Below are 14,008 nucleotides of genomic sequence, written 5' to 3'. Positions count from 1 at the left end.
GGTGGGTTTTCTTCCAACTGATTGTAGGGTTTAGATATATGACGGATCATGTTCACGTGAATGAAAATAAGTCAATATTCTCTTTATGTAATTTTCCCTTGAGTTACATAAAATGGTATTTTTCAAAGATCTCTATTTCTCCGTAACAAGACGCAGACCTTCAAGTCTTCTCTGCTAGCTCTTTTCAGCTGTGTAAAAGGCAAAATAATAATTTGGGGGCCGCTCTGTCTGCATACTTAGTAAAGAAAACAAAGGCCAAACATTTGAAATGCAAAGGTCAGTGATTAAGACCAGAAATCCATATCTAGGCATCAAAATGAATAGTCAGATTTTGAGAGTGCTTAAGCGATTTAAATGCAGAGCCTGACCTGGCTCAGCATCTTTCAAAACCAAGCCTGTTATTTCAGTGCCTCAAGCGAGATTTAGGTGCCAGGTACCCAAACTGGAGAAGTTTAACAGTAATCTCCTTTCAGAAAGCCTGATCCACTTTAATCTAAAGCCGAGAACGACAAACGAAGATTGTGTTATTTAGAAAGCACATTTAACTAAAGCTGCAACACTTTGCCCTGGTGCTAAACTCAACTCTTATCCTTCAGCATTATTAGAAAGAGTTGGGAGAGATGGCAAAAGAAAAGTAGATGTCAAAAATTCTTTTATTTCTCCTCTTTAAAGAAGGCTGCTAAAAGGATTAGACAGCTTGGAGTTCACTGCTCTGTTAAATCAACCTTACAATATTTTTTCAGCTTGTTTGACTTGCTGTTTCTGTATACATTTTTGTTTTCACCTTTCTGCGTTCAAATCCCACACTTAGCATTTGTTCTGCACTTCTCACAGGAAACTTGGTCGGTTCTTTATTTGTATTAAGTCTATGGAGTTATAGAAAACAGACTTGGAAAACAAACCCTAAATTAGCAGGGCTTACCGGCTTCCATGCATACGCGCAGACACTCAGGGCATCGCATACCATCCGACCCCAGCGCAGCGGTTTATCACTTCCAGCAGCAACAGTGGGGCATCAGGTTCACCAGAACGGACCTTTAATGGTCTCCTGCAACCGTATCTATTACGGCGGGTTTCGGACCGCGCGTAATAAATTAAGAGAGAGTTCAAAGAAGTCATGCGTGTCTCGGTTCCCACTCCCTTCAGCAGTTTTAATGCCCCCAAACAATCATCTTCTACAAACCATACTACGTTAGGCTCCAGTAATGCCAGAAGCAGGTTAGATACCTCTACACACAGCTATTTTAATGTCTCTGTAAGGAAACGCACTCTCTGCAGAGGGTCACTTCCAGTGTCCTGCAGCAGGACATGGCTGGTCCTGCCTGCACGAGCCAGCGGCCTTCCACAGGCACTTTCAGCCAACGTCCCTGTCCTCCACAGTCTGATTTTCCCAGCTTTTCCCTTCCTTCCCCCGCCAGAAACACTTCTTAAACATCTTTCTCTCCATGAATGCGCACCGAAGGGTCCGAGTGAGACAGACGCTGTTGCGACAGCAAGGATGGCCACTGCAACAGGCAAGCAGAGGGAAAAAGCAGATAGCTATTTCTCTCCAGCAGATGGAAAATGTGGGTGATAAAAACTAAGCCCAGCAGCTGCCCAAGGGCTGGATTTGTCTGTAAGTCAGGCACCGGAGCTAAGCTCCTGCCATGCTCCCTGGGGTGGGATGGATGGATGAACCACCACCTCGTCGCACTAGCGAAGACATGAAGATGGACAACTTCCCAACACATTTATACGCATTTATCCATGTTGATGTATACACCCAGAAGGGAGCAAGAGCTGCCCACAGCAGCCTGGCCCTTCCACCCCCTTCTCTAAGGGCAGGTGGCTAATTCAGGGTCTTCTCCTCTTCCTCCTTGCCCTGAGACACACGAGTTGCTCCTCCAACTGCTCCTTCTCATCCCCAAAATGGCCAGGCTCGAGGTGAAGTTATTCTTGCAAAGACTGCACTGCTTGTCCACACCTCATTTACTATGCACCGGGAGGAAGGGGGCAGAGGGGGAGTAAACCTCCACTTCAAACACTTACTTGGATTTTGAAAGCACCTGAGGAGGTTTCAGGCCCTTTTTGCCAGGACTAACACATTCCACCCACAAGATGACCTTGTTCAGAGAGCGCAGACAGCTCCTCCTCGCAGGAGGGATTTACACTTCGTGGGGTCACCAGATCCAGCCCAGGTGGGCAGGGACCCACCGCTGAAACTGGAGTGACGGGTACAAACCTGCCCCTTTTTGCCCCTGCACTGAGGGAGATGGGGCAAAGGAGAATCCCTGCTGTGTCCCCCCCACTCCTCCCCCCTCCCCGTCATTCCCATCCATCCACAAAGACTTTCCCCAATGGAGAAGTCCACTGCTTTCTCAAATCCCAAGATGCCAGCACAAGCACACATAAAAATAAGGCGGAAATCTCATTCCTTCACTAAATAATCCACAGGTTGGAGTCCTGGTACAACTCAATAAACACCTTCTAGGAGTTATTTTCCTTTTTATCTGGGCAGATCTCAAAGCATTTCTGCAGCAGGAGGCTTCAGCTTTGGGTTTCCTTTGCCTCCTTGGCCAAATAACAGCAATACTAACCAATCGAACCACTGGCCAAAAAGAAAGTAAGTGTGACCCTTTCGTCCGTACTCTGGAGGTTCCCATTTTCTCCTGCAGCACTCTCTGCTCTACCTGAAAAGAGGGCAAAATACGGTGCTGTCAAGGTGTCCTGCTCTGAGATACCCAAAGCTGAAAGAAAGACTGAATATCTGTAACACAGCATCTACACCGTATTTATTTAAACTCCAGAGTATTCACTGTATTTACATTGTATCCCACCTAGGATGGGAGCTGGGGTTGCAGGAGGGTGGCTTTACCCAGTATCTTCTGAGACTAATATCAAGCCCCCTCCCCAATAGCCGCTCATATCCTCATTCCCAAGCAAGGGAAATCAGGAGCCAGAAAAGCCTGAAACTTCTTTTTATGCTTAATTACAGATTTCAAGTGCCTGACACCAGCCTCTCACTCATTATGCTTTTGACACCGATGCCTTTGGGCCAAGCTGGAACACTTTGCGCTCGCTCATCAATCGCTACGTTCACAAGGGTTTAACTTGGAAGAAGGTGGGTGATGGATTTGTAGCAACTTTGGGCAGGGATGCAGAGAAGACACCATCTGCTACTTCTAAACTTTTTTTTTTTTCCTTCCTTTCTGTAATTCATCAGTTCGCAAATCGGGAGGCAGTTTCCTCGCAGTCTCCTCTTCGGATCAGCCCCGCGAAGCAGAGGCCAAGGAGACGCCAGGGCGGCTGCGAGGTCCGGGAGCTGCCCGCGCAGCGTGAAGCAGCGTTAGGGCCGGGCAGTGGGAGCCCTGCGGCTCGCCCCACCCAGGGGCCTCCAGGGGCCCCGCACGCCCCAAGACAGAGGCTTTCTGAATTTTCCCTGGGGAAAAAAAAAAATATAAGGTTTTCACAGAAAGCTGCGGGATCATGCGTAACACACCGGCTGTGAAAATGAATGTATTTTTTATTTTATTTTTTTCCAACTGCGTTCACCCGCAGCTCATCTCTTACGCAGTAAATACCAGCTAATTTATGCACCTCCATGTACCAGCCCCCCCTTCTGCATGAATCCCCAGCCTATTAACATAACTATTTAAACTGGACATGTTTTCTTCAACATTCTTCTTCTTTCATAAACTGCCAAGTGACAGTTGTTTACTGTCAACAAGCCTGGGTACTCTAAGACAGGGAGAAATGTGCCCTTTCAAAAGGCAGACATATCGGCTACCAAAGGAAGATTAAAATCTGGTGTTTTTCTCTTCTCCCTCTCCAAAAATGCTTTATTTGTACAGATACACATGACATACATCAGGAGAGACGGTACTATGCCTAATTCCAATCATTCTTTTAATTAAAGACAGGCTCATGGAGGATTTATCTCCGGTTGCACACGCTAGTTGTCAGGGCACACTCTTAACTCCCTAATCTTCCCACTGCAACTGGTTTTTCCTCTTCACTTTCAGCTCTGATACCCCTTGTCCCAAAGAACACCACGGGGAATCAGCACGCTCGTCTCGCACAGACTCTGCTGCCGGCTAGAAACAAAATGCTTGCCTGGGGGAATCTATAGAGAGAAGTTTAAAAAAAAAATTTAAACCAAAATCAAATCAGGGGCTAGTTCAAGACCTACAGTCTCCAAACACGCTGCCGAAATATTTTGCTGGGAGGGAATTTCTTGTGCTCGAGTCTTGCATGTGCAAGGGGAGATACGAAGAAACCCAAACGCCGGCTCCCGTCCCATCGTGCCCACGGGCAGGGCCGGCTCGGCCCCGCTGGCCCGCGGACCCCTGCGGGGGATTATTAACACTTTCCCCAGCGCATTGTGCGGCTCACGGATCACGGCGCTGGGGGCTAATGCCGGCTGACATTGATACGATGGCGACGAGTACGGGGCGCGAGGGGATGGTGGCCGGCGCTGGTGCTCGGCTCCACGCGGGACTCGGTCACGGCGGGCCCAGGCAGTGGCCATCACGTGGCCTCCGGCGCTGGCGTTTGGGCTGCCATGCTGCCGCCGGCCTGCGTCAAAGCCGGAGTTGTCAAAACCGAGACGCGAAGAAGCGCCGGTCTGCGTTCCAGCAGGCTGAGCGGAACGGGGAGGTCACGGCGAGCCGGCACCACGGAGCAGCGCGCGGCATCTCCCCACCCCCAAACCAGGGAGTCCTTTTACCCGCCGAGTTTCCTCTGCTTGTTAAAATGTTTGGGTCATTAGAAAACCTGCCAAACAATCCCTGCTTATGCTAAATAGCTGCTCCCACCACGATCTGTGAAGGGCTTCAGCCTGCTCCCTTGGAAATCAATGGGGGCTTTTTTGCTGAGGATTCAATAGGCGCAAGATCAGGACCTCATTATTATTTTTACAGGACTACAAGCAGCGGAGAACAGCGAAACCCCCAAACAAAGCAACAACCCTCCGAACCGGGAGCCAGACTTGCCCTAAAGGATCTTTACAAGCTCTGCCAAGCATCAAAGCAAAACTAAAAATCCAATTCTTGGGAGCTCTTCAGTTCTTTGACAGGGAAAGAGTAAGGTTGACAAGGGCTGGTCTCATCATCCAGACCCGGGAACATCTCCCACAGCTCCCCGCACCGAAAAGCCTCCATAGATGCGTATTTCACCTTCCCCTTCCAACCCCGAACATTCTGTGATTCTGTAAGAGGGGATGAGTTGTCTGTCAGTCTGGGGTGATGCATGTCACCCTGTGGCACCCAGTGAGGCCCAGAGCAGTAACAGCTCCAGGGCTTCCCATGCCCTCTCCCCTGCCCCATGCCACAACGAACCCCACCAGTAAGTCCCTCCGCAGAGCCACTGGCAGAGACACAGGGGACCAGACAGCTTCTGGGACATGGGTCCTGCAACGGGGACCACGTCTGCACCCCATCTCCACAGAGGCCAGGTGCCACCTAAATTTTGCAAGAGGAGCCTCGGAGATGCTCTCAACCTTCGCACCCATCTCGGAGCTCTACGACTGTTGAGTTCTCCGCTTCTTGCCTGCATTGCTCCTCACTCCTGGCATCAGCGAGAGCTCACCTGCACGCCACATAACCACCGCAAGGTTTGGCGCCTAAGCAACACCCAGAAAGTTCGCTGACTCCGCTACACGCAACTCGCCTCAGGTCAACTCTGAAACGCTTCAACTCCATTTTACTCCAGGGTAGTAGCTGAATCCTTCCAACCTAGCTGTAGTCTGGTCTCCAAAGCTTTACTGATCTAACTACACTAGTGAGATTCCTTCTGAACGGCACAAGGTAGTTTGGTGCAAGAAACAACTGTAAACCACTCCACTTTGGGGGGCAAAAGCATTAAATGAAGATAAGCACAACAAATACTTTCATCAGGTATCAAACAGCAGGAGCTGGGAAGCCACCCTTGTGGGTTTCTGGCATGCCATGATGCACCACGATACCTCCTTTCCCTAAAAAACCTTATCCTCAGACTAAGGGACACAGCGACAGCTTGGCCCCTTGGGTGAAAATGAAAAGAAGGGAAAAAAACAAAACCAAACCAAGATGCTGCCATGTGGCAGCCGGACATTTGCAGGTAGTTCAAGAGCTCACAGCACGAGCCCTGGGTGCAAACATCAATGCTGGGGTCCTCGTGCCGCGGTGCTCCTTCAGCACACACCACAGCGCACGAGGCTTCGCTTGCTCGCGGAGAGTGCTCCTAGACTGCGCCCTTCCCTCACCCGAAAACTTGGAACCCTTCTCACTTCTGAGTCATTAATACTTTTAACCCCTTGCAACTTGCAGAAATGGCACAGCCGCAAATCTCACAGATGCTGAACGTGTAAGTACATGGTAATTGTTTTGCATACAGCTCCGTGCGATAAAGAAATCTGCTTCCAAGTTTTAATATAACCTTTTCATTTAACCAACTCTTTATCCTCCCGTGCTTTCTGGATTTGAGAAAGCAAGGCCAGCACACAAGACCTACCTCCCTCTCCACAACAAATACCACACCATCACATCTGAAACTGAAGCAGTTATTGGGGAAATGTTTTCTTACTTGACTGTGCTGCTATTCTTCAAAAAAAAAGCTTTGCTACATTGTGTAACCTGAGTGTCACAGAAAGAAAAGAAAGGGGGGGAAAAAAAAAAAATTGATTTAACTACCTGGCCAGTCCCTATCCACCTGAACACGACAACCCCCCAGATAGCCTATCAGAATAATAGGGCAGGTTTATGTCTGATTACCTTTCACATTTTAACTAAGTTTACCAAAGGTTTTACTCTGCTCATATCTCACTGCTCTTGTTTGCTTTTGATATTACAGAAACTTCCTGGTCATTCAAGCCAAGGAGCAGATACTTCAGGGGTAAGCACACCAGGAATACCGCATTCACCGCAGGAATAAAAGCCCTTCTTCACACATCCAGAGCTCTAAATCATATCTACGACACTGGGCAACCTGAGCTGTGAGCGTATCGGAAAGGGGCACCAGGACAGAGAAAAAGTATTCTTTTTTTTTTTTTTTTTTTTCACAAGATCACCAGATAATCAGCCAAAAGAGGGGCAAACTGTAAACTGATAAGCAATGTAGGAGGCCAAGGAAAAAAAAAGTCAGGCTGTAACAAGGTATTTTAAGGTGCTTTGAGCACTGAGTCTTCAGACATGGTTTTAGCTTGGAGTTTGCATAGGGGGTGCTATCGGATTTACTCCTCCTAACAGCCGGGACTGCCCGCTTTCACATACCAGGAGAGGCTTTGCTGAACCACTGTCCCATTTGCTGAAAAAACAAAAAATATATACGGCAAATTCTTACCAAGCCACCATCCTCTCTAGCATCCAGCCTGGTAGTGGAGGAGAATGAAGTTTATTAACTAACCAGTATTAAAAGAAAAGAAGCCGCAAACACTAAAACAGGTCCATGAAACCACTCTATCGAGTGGCTTGGATGGCGCCAAGTCAGCAGGCGATTTCAAACCACTTTTTTTTGAAGAGCCAGAAATAAGAAACAGGTATGCAGAGCCAGACAAACTCCCAGGACACAGGAAACATTAAAGCACGGAGCACAGCAGGAAAAACAGAAGCGTCTATTCAGACAGGGAAATAATAAAAATAAAGTTGGTTTCATCGATCATCTGTGTGTTAGGTCCAGTCTAGCTGGGAAAAAGTCATCAAACTGGCAAAGGAATTTCACCTGTGTTTTTAACAGAAATATCTGAATTTGTAACTTTCCTGCTAAAAATTGCCAGCAGCTAAACCATGAGGACAACACAGCCAGTTCTCTACCTATTCTGCAGCCTCAGGGCTCATGCCCAGGCTCCTGCGCTGGATCCCACACACTTCAGCCACCAGCCAGAAAAACCTACCGGCAGGCCATGCCCCAGCCTTCGCTGAAATTAAGGTTCAGCTAATGCTTTCGGTCACAGCTCTGTGTGCCAGCTGACTGTCAGAAACATCTTAGTCAAACGCTTCTGTAAACTGGAAATTTTATTAACTGCGCAGGAACTGGGGCGATGCCCTATCTTTTAGGGTCTCCAGGTAAAAGAGCAGATGTATGCAATAAGTTTTCAGGGAGGACAGCTTTCTAAGCATATAGTTGGATGTCAAAGTTCACTTTTATAGACCATATTTTAAGAGGTAAAACTTTGTTTCCCAGACCTATAGAGGAGGAAAAAAAAGTCCTCCTCCAGCTTCATTCAAAATTTAAGCTTTGTCCAGGCAGCTAACTGGGTCCCACTGGACGGAAACAGTCCAGAGGCGGTGGGGATGCAGCAATCAAGACTTCTTCAGCGTTTGCCTAACTTCAAAAACCACACTTAGATTTAGGCTTCGGGACAGGTACGCTTTCCCAAACAGCACCGAAGATGTGTTGGAGGGAGTTGTAAAAGCTAACACACTGGTCACAGTGGCTTACTTTAATTGCATGATTTAATCAGCAGATCAACACTTCGCTACACAATTTTCAGATTTACTTTCATCATGTTCCCTACTCAGTGGTTGTCAATAAAGTCTTAATTAAAAGAAAAAAAGTCTCGGATTTAATTGGAGTGGCCCTTGTCAATACGCGTAGAAGACGTGATGTTATACAGCTAGTACTGAATACATTAATGAGTCCGTCTCTGCACTGGAACAGACTTTCTAGTCCACCATTTGCTAGGCAAGAAATAGATTTTTAAAAAAAGCAGCCATATTTCATCATCCTTTACTCCAGTCCTCTTATTTTATTGCTCAGTAAAATACGCTAGTCTTTACGTTAAAGATTTAATTAGCTTTTTTAGCTGCTATTAATGAGAACAAATTGATCAACTTTTAATCTCAAAACTGTATCGCTCATAGCTGCCCAACAAATCTAAAGCACTTCTGGTCTCAGGCACAAAGTAGGAGCACCACCAAGATAGAAGAGACTCTCGTTACAGGGTTTTAATGCGCAAACCCCGAGGCCAGCTCCAGGATCGGCCGGTGCCATTTGGCACTGACTTCAATACCCTTGTAACTTCAGGGTGAACTTTGAAACCCTCAGATACACAAAGCGAAGCGACGTGGGTCGCCGCACCCTACACCTTGGACCCCTCGCTGGGCACAGGCTGGAAGGCTGCAAGAGCCCGGCTGCCATCGGCTGCGTGAAGAGAAACATCGCACCCAGCACATCACCAGTTCTGTCCCAGCAGAAAAGCCATAGGAATGGGTACGTGCCCTCCCATTCAACTTAAGTCCCAAAACGGCCCCTTTTCTGTTCTTCTGGCTTGCAAACTGCCTGTGCAGTAAATCTGGGTGACAATTTGACTCCACTGCTGCACTAGGGAACTTCAGTTCTTGCTCCTGACAGATTTCTCCCATTCCCACACAACCCTGCTCCAACGTTAGCAGCTCTCTATACAAACTGTCTCAATTCACACAGACAGCTTTAGCAGTCAACTAGTGCAATGCAAATCCTAAGAAGCCCAGAAATTCCCTTTTTTCACGTATACCATACGCAGACAGACACACAGAAACCAGCTACAGGAGACAGGCCGGTTATCAGAAGTTTTTAAAAGCGAAACGCTGCCATTTCGGTTGGTCTGCTCTCTAAGGAAACAGCCAGCGTTACTTGACATTCACAAATCGTACGAAGTAATATCTTTATCTGAATACTAATGCAAATTGGACGGGCTTTTTTATATTGATGTCTATTCTGTGGCTGCTGAATAGAGTGACCGCATGCTCAAGGCTGCAAAGGAGTTCACTGACCTCCCTAATCATCTCTGTCATAGCCCCTGAATGACATACACATTCAATCCTGCCTCGCCTCTCTACTTTCATTCATAAAAAAAAAGAAAAAAAAAAAAAGAAGGGGGGGGAAATTTGAACATTGTTCTTCCTGCAGCAGCACCGAGAAAGGGAGAGAAGAGAAACTCAGCCCAGATGAGGCCCCTGGTGTTTTTAGTTTAGCTTCTATTCAGCAACAGCCCCGCCATCTGCCTCCTTCCTGCCAACAGCCGAACACCTCCCTGCGGAGATGTTAAAACCTGCACCCCCTCCACCTCCGCTAATAGCGAGTATTCATATTAGCAAACATACACATACCTCGAGAATGCCTCCCTTCAATGTGTGTTTTATGTAGCTGCGTATAGGCACAAAGCAGTAGCTGTTATAGCCTTCACAGCCCCGTGTGGAGAATTAGATCACTGGGGAAAAATCCTTCCAAGCCCCTTTATGGAAAATAAGGCCTTAGACTGTAAATGCAAAGCCCAGCGAACAACAACCCTCAGTAATGAGCCAATACCCCATGGCCCATTTGACTAGGAGAAAGAATTTGCTTTTTACCATTCAATTCAAAAAGACTGAAAAAGTAAAACGTGTTTTTACTTGGCTCTGAAGGTTTATATTCTTTACAGTTTCTTTTGTACAACCTTTCTCCCCCCCAGGTCGGACGGGCAGCGGGTGCCCCTGCACTGGCGGGGCCGCTGGCTTGGGTGCGGAGCCGGGCGAACAGCACCGACTTCACGCTTCCCCACGCACGTGGTCGGTGGTGGAAGAGCCACCGGCATCGCAAAGCTCCCCCCGTCCTCGCAGCCCCCCACCCGAGGGAGCCTCCAGCAGCTCACAGCGACGGGACAAGCCCTGGAGATGTCGCTGGGTGTTGGGGTTAACGGGAACCCTCTGCTCAGGGCCGAATCCTGCACCGGGGGAGCACCAGGGGGGTTTCACAGAGACACCTTTACTTTGGAGAAACCTGACAGAGCGGTAAGAGAGCCCATCCTGAGGACTTCCACCGGAGACCCCGGAAATCCCAACCAGTCGCTCAGCTCACAGACATCACTGGAGGGACGCTTCCCTCAGCGTGGCCGCCAGGTACACCGCTCCTTACGATTCAAACAGCATCCTAGAACCTCAACGTGCAAGGGTGTCTTAGAGCTCGGGAAGGGTTTAGCACCACTTGACCACACTGTCAACCCCAAGCTACGGGCTGAAGATGCAGGTGCAAACCCAGGGGACCGCCAAGGCAGGCACCAATGTTGCTCCCCACTCCCGTGGGTACATCCGTGTCTGAAGTGCCAGCACCGACACATCCCTCAGGCTAAAATGGGGAGAACTGGGGACACTTCGCTTCTGCCGCTTCCCACCGCTGTGACCAGCACAGGCTGCTCGCTTCCTCCCGCGCACCGACCTCATCTGCTCTGACCACGTCGCCGAGACGTTGCCCCATAAATCAATTCTTTTGGCTGTGAAAAATGAGCCAAACGAGTTACACTAAGAATCTGGTGTTTTATTAGGACTTTCTCGGAAGCAAAACCAACCCCCAGTGTGATTTATAGCTTTAACCAAAAGGGGTATGAAAGTAATGCCCCCACCCCCGAGCCTCCACGAAGCCCATTTATTCCCCTGTCACTTTTTTGGCAAACAGGCTCCAAGCCCTTTCCCGAACAATGGAAACTTTCTGCCGGGTACACGCAGCCCCGAAGACGGGGGGCTGCGAGGGGGCTCCCTTCCATTAGAGAGCTTTGAAAAATAAACAGGGACTCAGGTAGCAGCTGAGGCGTGTCAGGGAGACACGACGTTTCAAACCCGCCGTATATTTAAAAAGAAGAAGAAGAAAAAAAAGAAAGAATCCGAACAAGACGGCTTTTGTCCGACGTGTTAACTGCTTTTCGCTGGCTGCCGCTCGGGGGGGGGGGGGGACGGGACGGGACACCTTGCCCGGCTCCCCCGAACCGTCGTTCCCAGCCCCCGAGTCGCGACACAGCGCGCGCGCACCCGGAGCTGTCGCGACTCCGGTTTGGCTCCCAAGGCGGGGACACAAGCGACCCTTCCCCGCCTCTCCCCCCCAGCGCGCACGGCCGGAGCCCTTCCGACGGGCGCCGAAGCTGCGCGGCCCCACGCGTGGGGAGGCCCCGCTCCTTCCCCAGCCCGGCCGCGGGTCGGGCCCGGGGTGCTGCGGGTCCCGCCACCGCCGGGAGCCAACCGACACCCCCCCGTCCCGTCCCGTCCCGTCCCGTCCCGCCGAGCCTTACCTGCGCGCTGCCCGCCGCTCCTCTCCGCCGCCGGCCCGCCGCCCCGCCGCGCCGCCGGCAGCCCTCCGCCGCCCGCCGCCAGGCACAGCCACAGCCACAGGCACCAGGCGGAGGAGCCCCGGGCCGCCCGCATCCCTCCGGCCCGGCTCCGGGGCAGCGCGGCCGCCTCCGCCGCACCGCCCGCCTCAGACATCCCCCGGCCGCATGCTGCCGCCGCTCACCGCTCCGCTCCGCCGCCGCGCTGCCGGGAGAGGGAGAGACGCGCTCAGCGGGACGGGGCGGGGGGGGGCAGGAGCCATCCCCCCGCCCCGCTGCCCACACAGAGGGGAAAATCAGAGTAAAAAGGGAGGGAGGGGTAAAAAAGTGGCGGAGGGAGTAAAGCAGCTCGGGGCGCCTACCTGCGCAAGCCCCGCGGCCGGCCGCGCACCGCGCATGGAGGGACGCAGCGCGCTTCCCCCCTCCCCGCCGCCGCCGTCCGCTCGCCCGCCCGCCCGCCGCCGCGGCGCTCCTGCGTCTGCTCGGCGCGGCGCGGGGCGGCAGCGATGTCCCCGCCCGCCGGGCCGCCCGCCCCGCCCCGCCCCGCCCCGCCCCGCCGCCGCGGGGGGCCGCGCCCCACCGCCCCGCTCCGGGGATGCGCGGGGGGGGTCGGGCGCCGAGCTGCTGGCCCGGTGACAGGGCGTTGTGCGGGGGGAGCGGGCCGGAGGGGGTCCCTCGGCCCGGGGCAGAGCGCAGGCGCAGCCGGGGGTCGTGCACCGGGCGGGTGGCCGCAGCGTACCCCGAAGGCAAGCTGCCAGCCGGCCTCGAGCACCCCGACTTCACCCGCCAGACACCCGGAATCGCTGCGTGTTACGGGTGGGAGCGATCGCAGGCTCGGCGGGCTCTGCGCGTTTGCTGCCGCTGGCTGCGCTCCCGACTTCAATCAGATCTGATTAAACGTCACTTGTATCTAGTCACGTTTATGGTGATAGATGATAGTTAGGATTTGGGACATCGGGGTTGTCTCAGAGACCCCCGACGCGGCCGAGCTGCCTGAGTGACACGCGTCAGTTATCGCTGGCAAGCGATCCGAGCTGCTGCGCGCAGAGGAGTCACGGCTCCGCTTTAATCCCCCTCGACGCAGCAGCTCATTCACTGAAAATAGATGAAAGCGTTGTCAGAGCTGAAAACGCTCAGCGATAGCGGCCCAAAAACCCAACCCGCAGAACAGCCAGGCCGAGGTGGTTCGGGTCGGAGGAAAAGCCGGGGCGGTGTGGAGGTTCGGCTTTCATGGAGGGGCGCACGGCGGGGATCGCTCGCGGCCGCCACGGAGGGCTTGGCGTTCGCGCTGCTGTCGCTGCGACCGGGATCCGTCTTGACACCTTTATCAGGCGCAGAGGCTCTGACATCTCAATACTGTTGCATTGTGTGGGGAAGCATTGAGACGGGGCCGCGGCGAGGAAATCCGACATGTCAGCGGAGACCCTCGCCAGTGACACCGTCGGTTTGAAGGAAAACAATGGGGGGAAAAGCAGACGTATAAATAAAATGCGGTTGTTTCGCCGTTGCAGCGATGGCTTGGCAGCGTGTCAAACTGTGCCAAGTTTGCTCTCACGGCTGCTGTGATGGAGGTGCCAGAAAATCGATAAAAACAAAAACAACAGCAGCAGCACAGTTATAACAGTGCGTGGGGAGTTGTCGCCGTCGTTATTTTGAAGATGACTTTCTGCAAAAGCAGGGCCAAATTCTGATCTCATGTAAAGCCAGCAGGGTAGGAGCAACACCCGTTATTGTTACGATTATGATCCCCATTTTCCGAGGGGAGAGCAGCAATGGAGGATCAGGAGCTTTCCTAAAATAGAAACATTAGTGGGAATTCGAGGTGGTTTCTCACGCTGCGGGTGCGTTTCAGAAGCGCCACAGTGACTGTTCCTCCGTGTCAGGTGAAGGCAAACACTTTTCGTGATGCTCCTGGAGAGGGGTAATAGGACGGAAACGGCCGATTTGAGCCCGGGAAGCTCTAAGGTTGCTGGGAGCTGTAAAGATCTGCATTTCGGATCA

General features: G+C 51.7%; 1 protein-coding gene across 6 annotated transcripts in view; it reads right to left on the bottom strand.

Moving 5' to 3' along the window:
* FGFR3 (fibroblast growth factor receptor 3) overlaps positions 1-12,449 on the bottom strand; it is a 56,836-nt gene extending 44,387 nt beyond the window's left edge. For all 6 annotated transcript variants that reach the window (XM_075420365.1, XM_075420366.1, XM_075420368.1 and 3 more), the window contains exons 1-2: positions 12,370-12,449; positions 11,972-12,212 (exon numbers count right to left, since the gene is read on the bottom strand). In XM_075420365.1, the coding sequence (XP_075276480.1) occupies positions 11,972-12,164 (193 nt within the window). In that variant the 5' untranslated portion in view covers positions 12,165-12,212; positions 12,370-12,449. The remainder of the gene's footprint in view (positions 1-11,971; positions 12,213-12,369) is intronic.
* Positions 12,450-14,008: the final 1,559 nt, after the last annotated feature.

This window comes from Opisthocomus hoazin, chromosome 5, assembly GCF_030867145.1.
Source record: "Opisthocomus hoazin isolate bOpiHoa1 chromosome 5, bOpiHoa1.hap1, whole genome shotgun sequence".
NCBI classification, from domain to species: Eukaryota; Metazoa; Chordata; class Aves; order Opisthocomiformes; family Opisthocomidae; genus Opisthocomus; species Opisthocomus hoazin.
The sequence above is the reverse complement of the archived record's forward strand: the minus strand, read 5'-3'. Positions and strand labels throughout refer to the sequence as shown.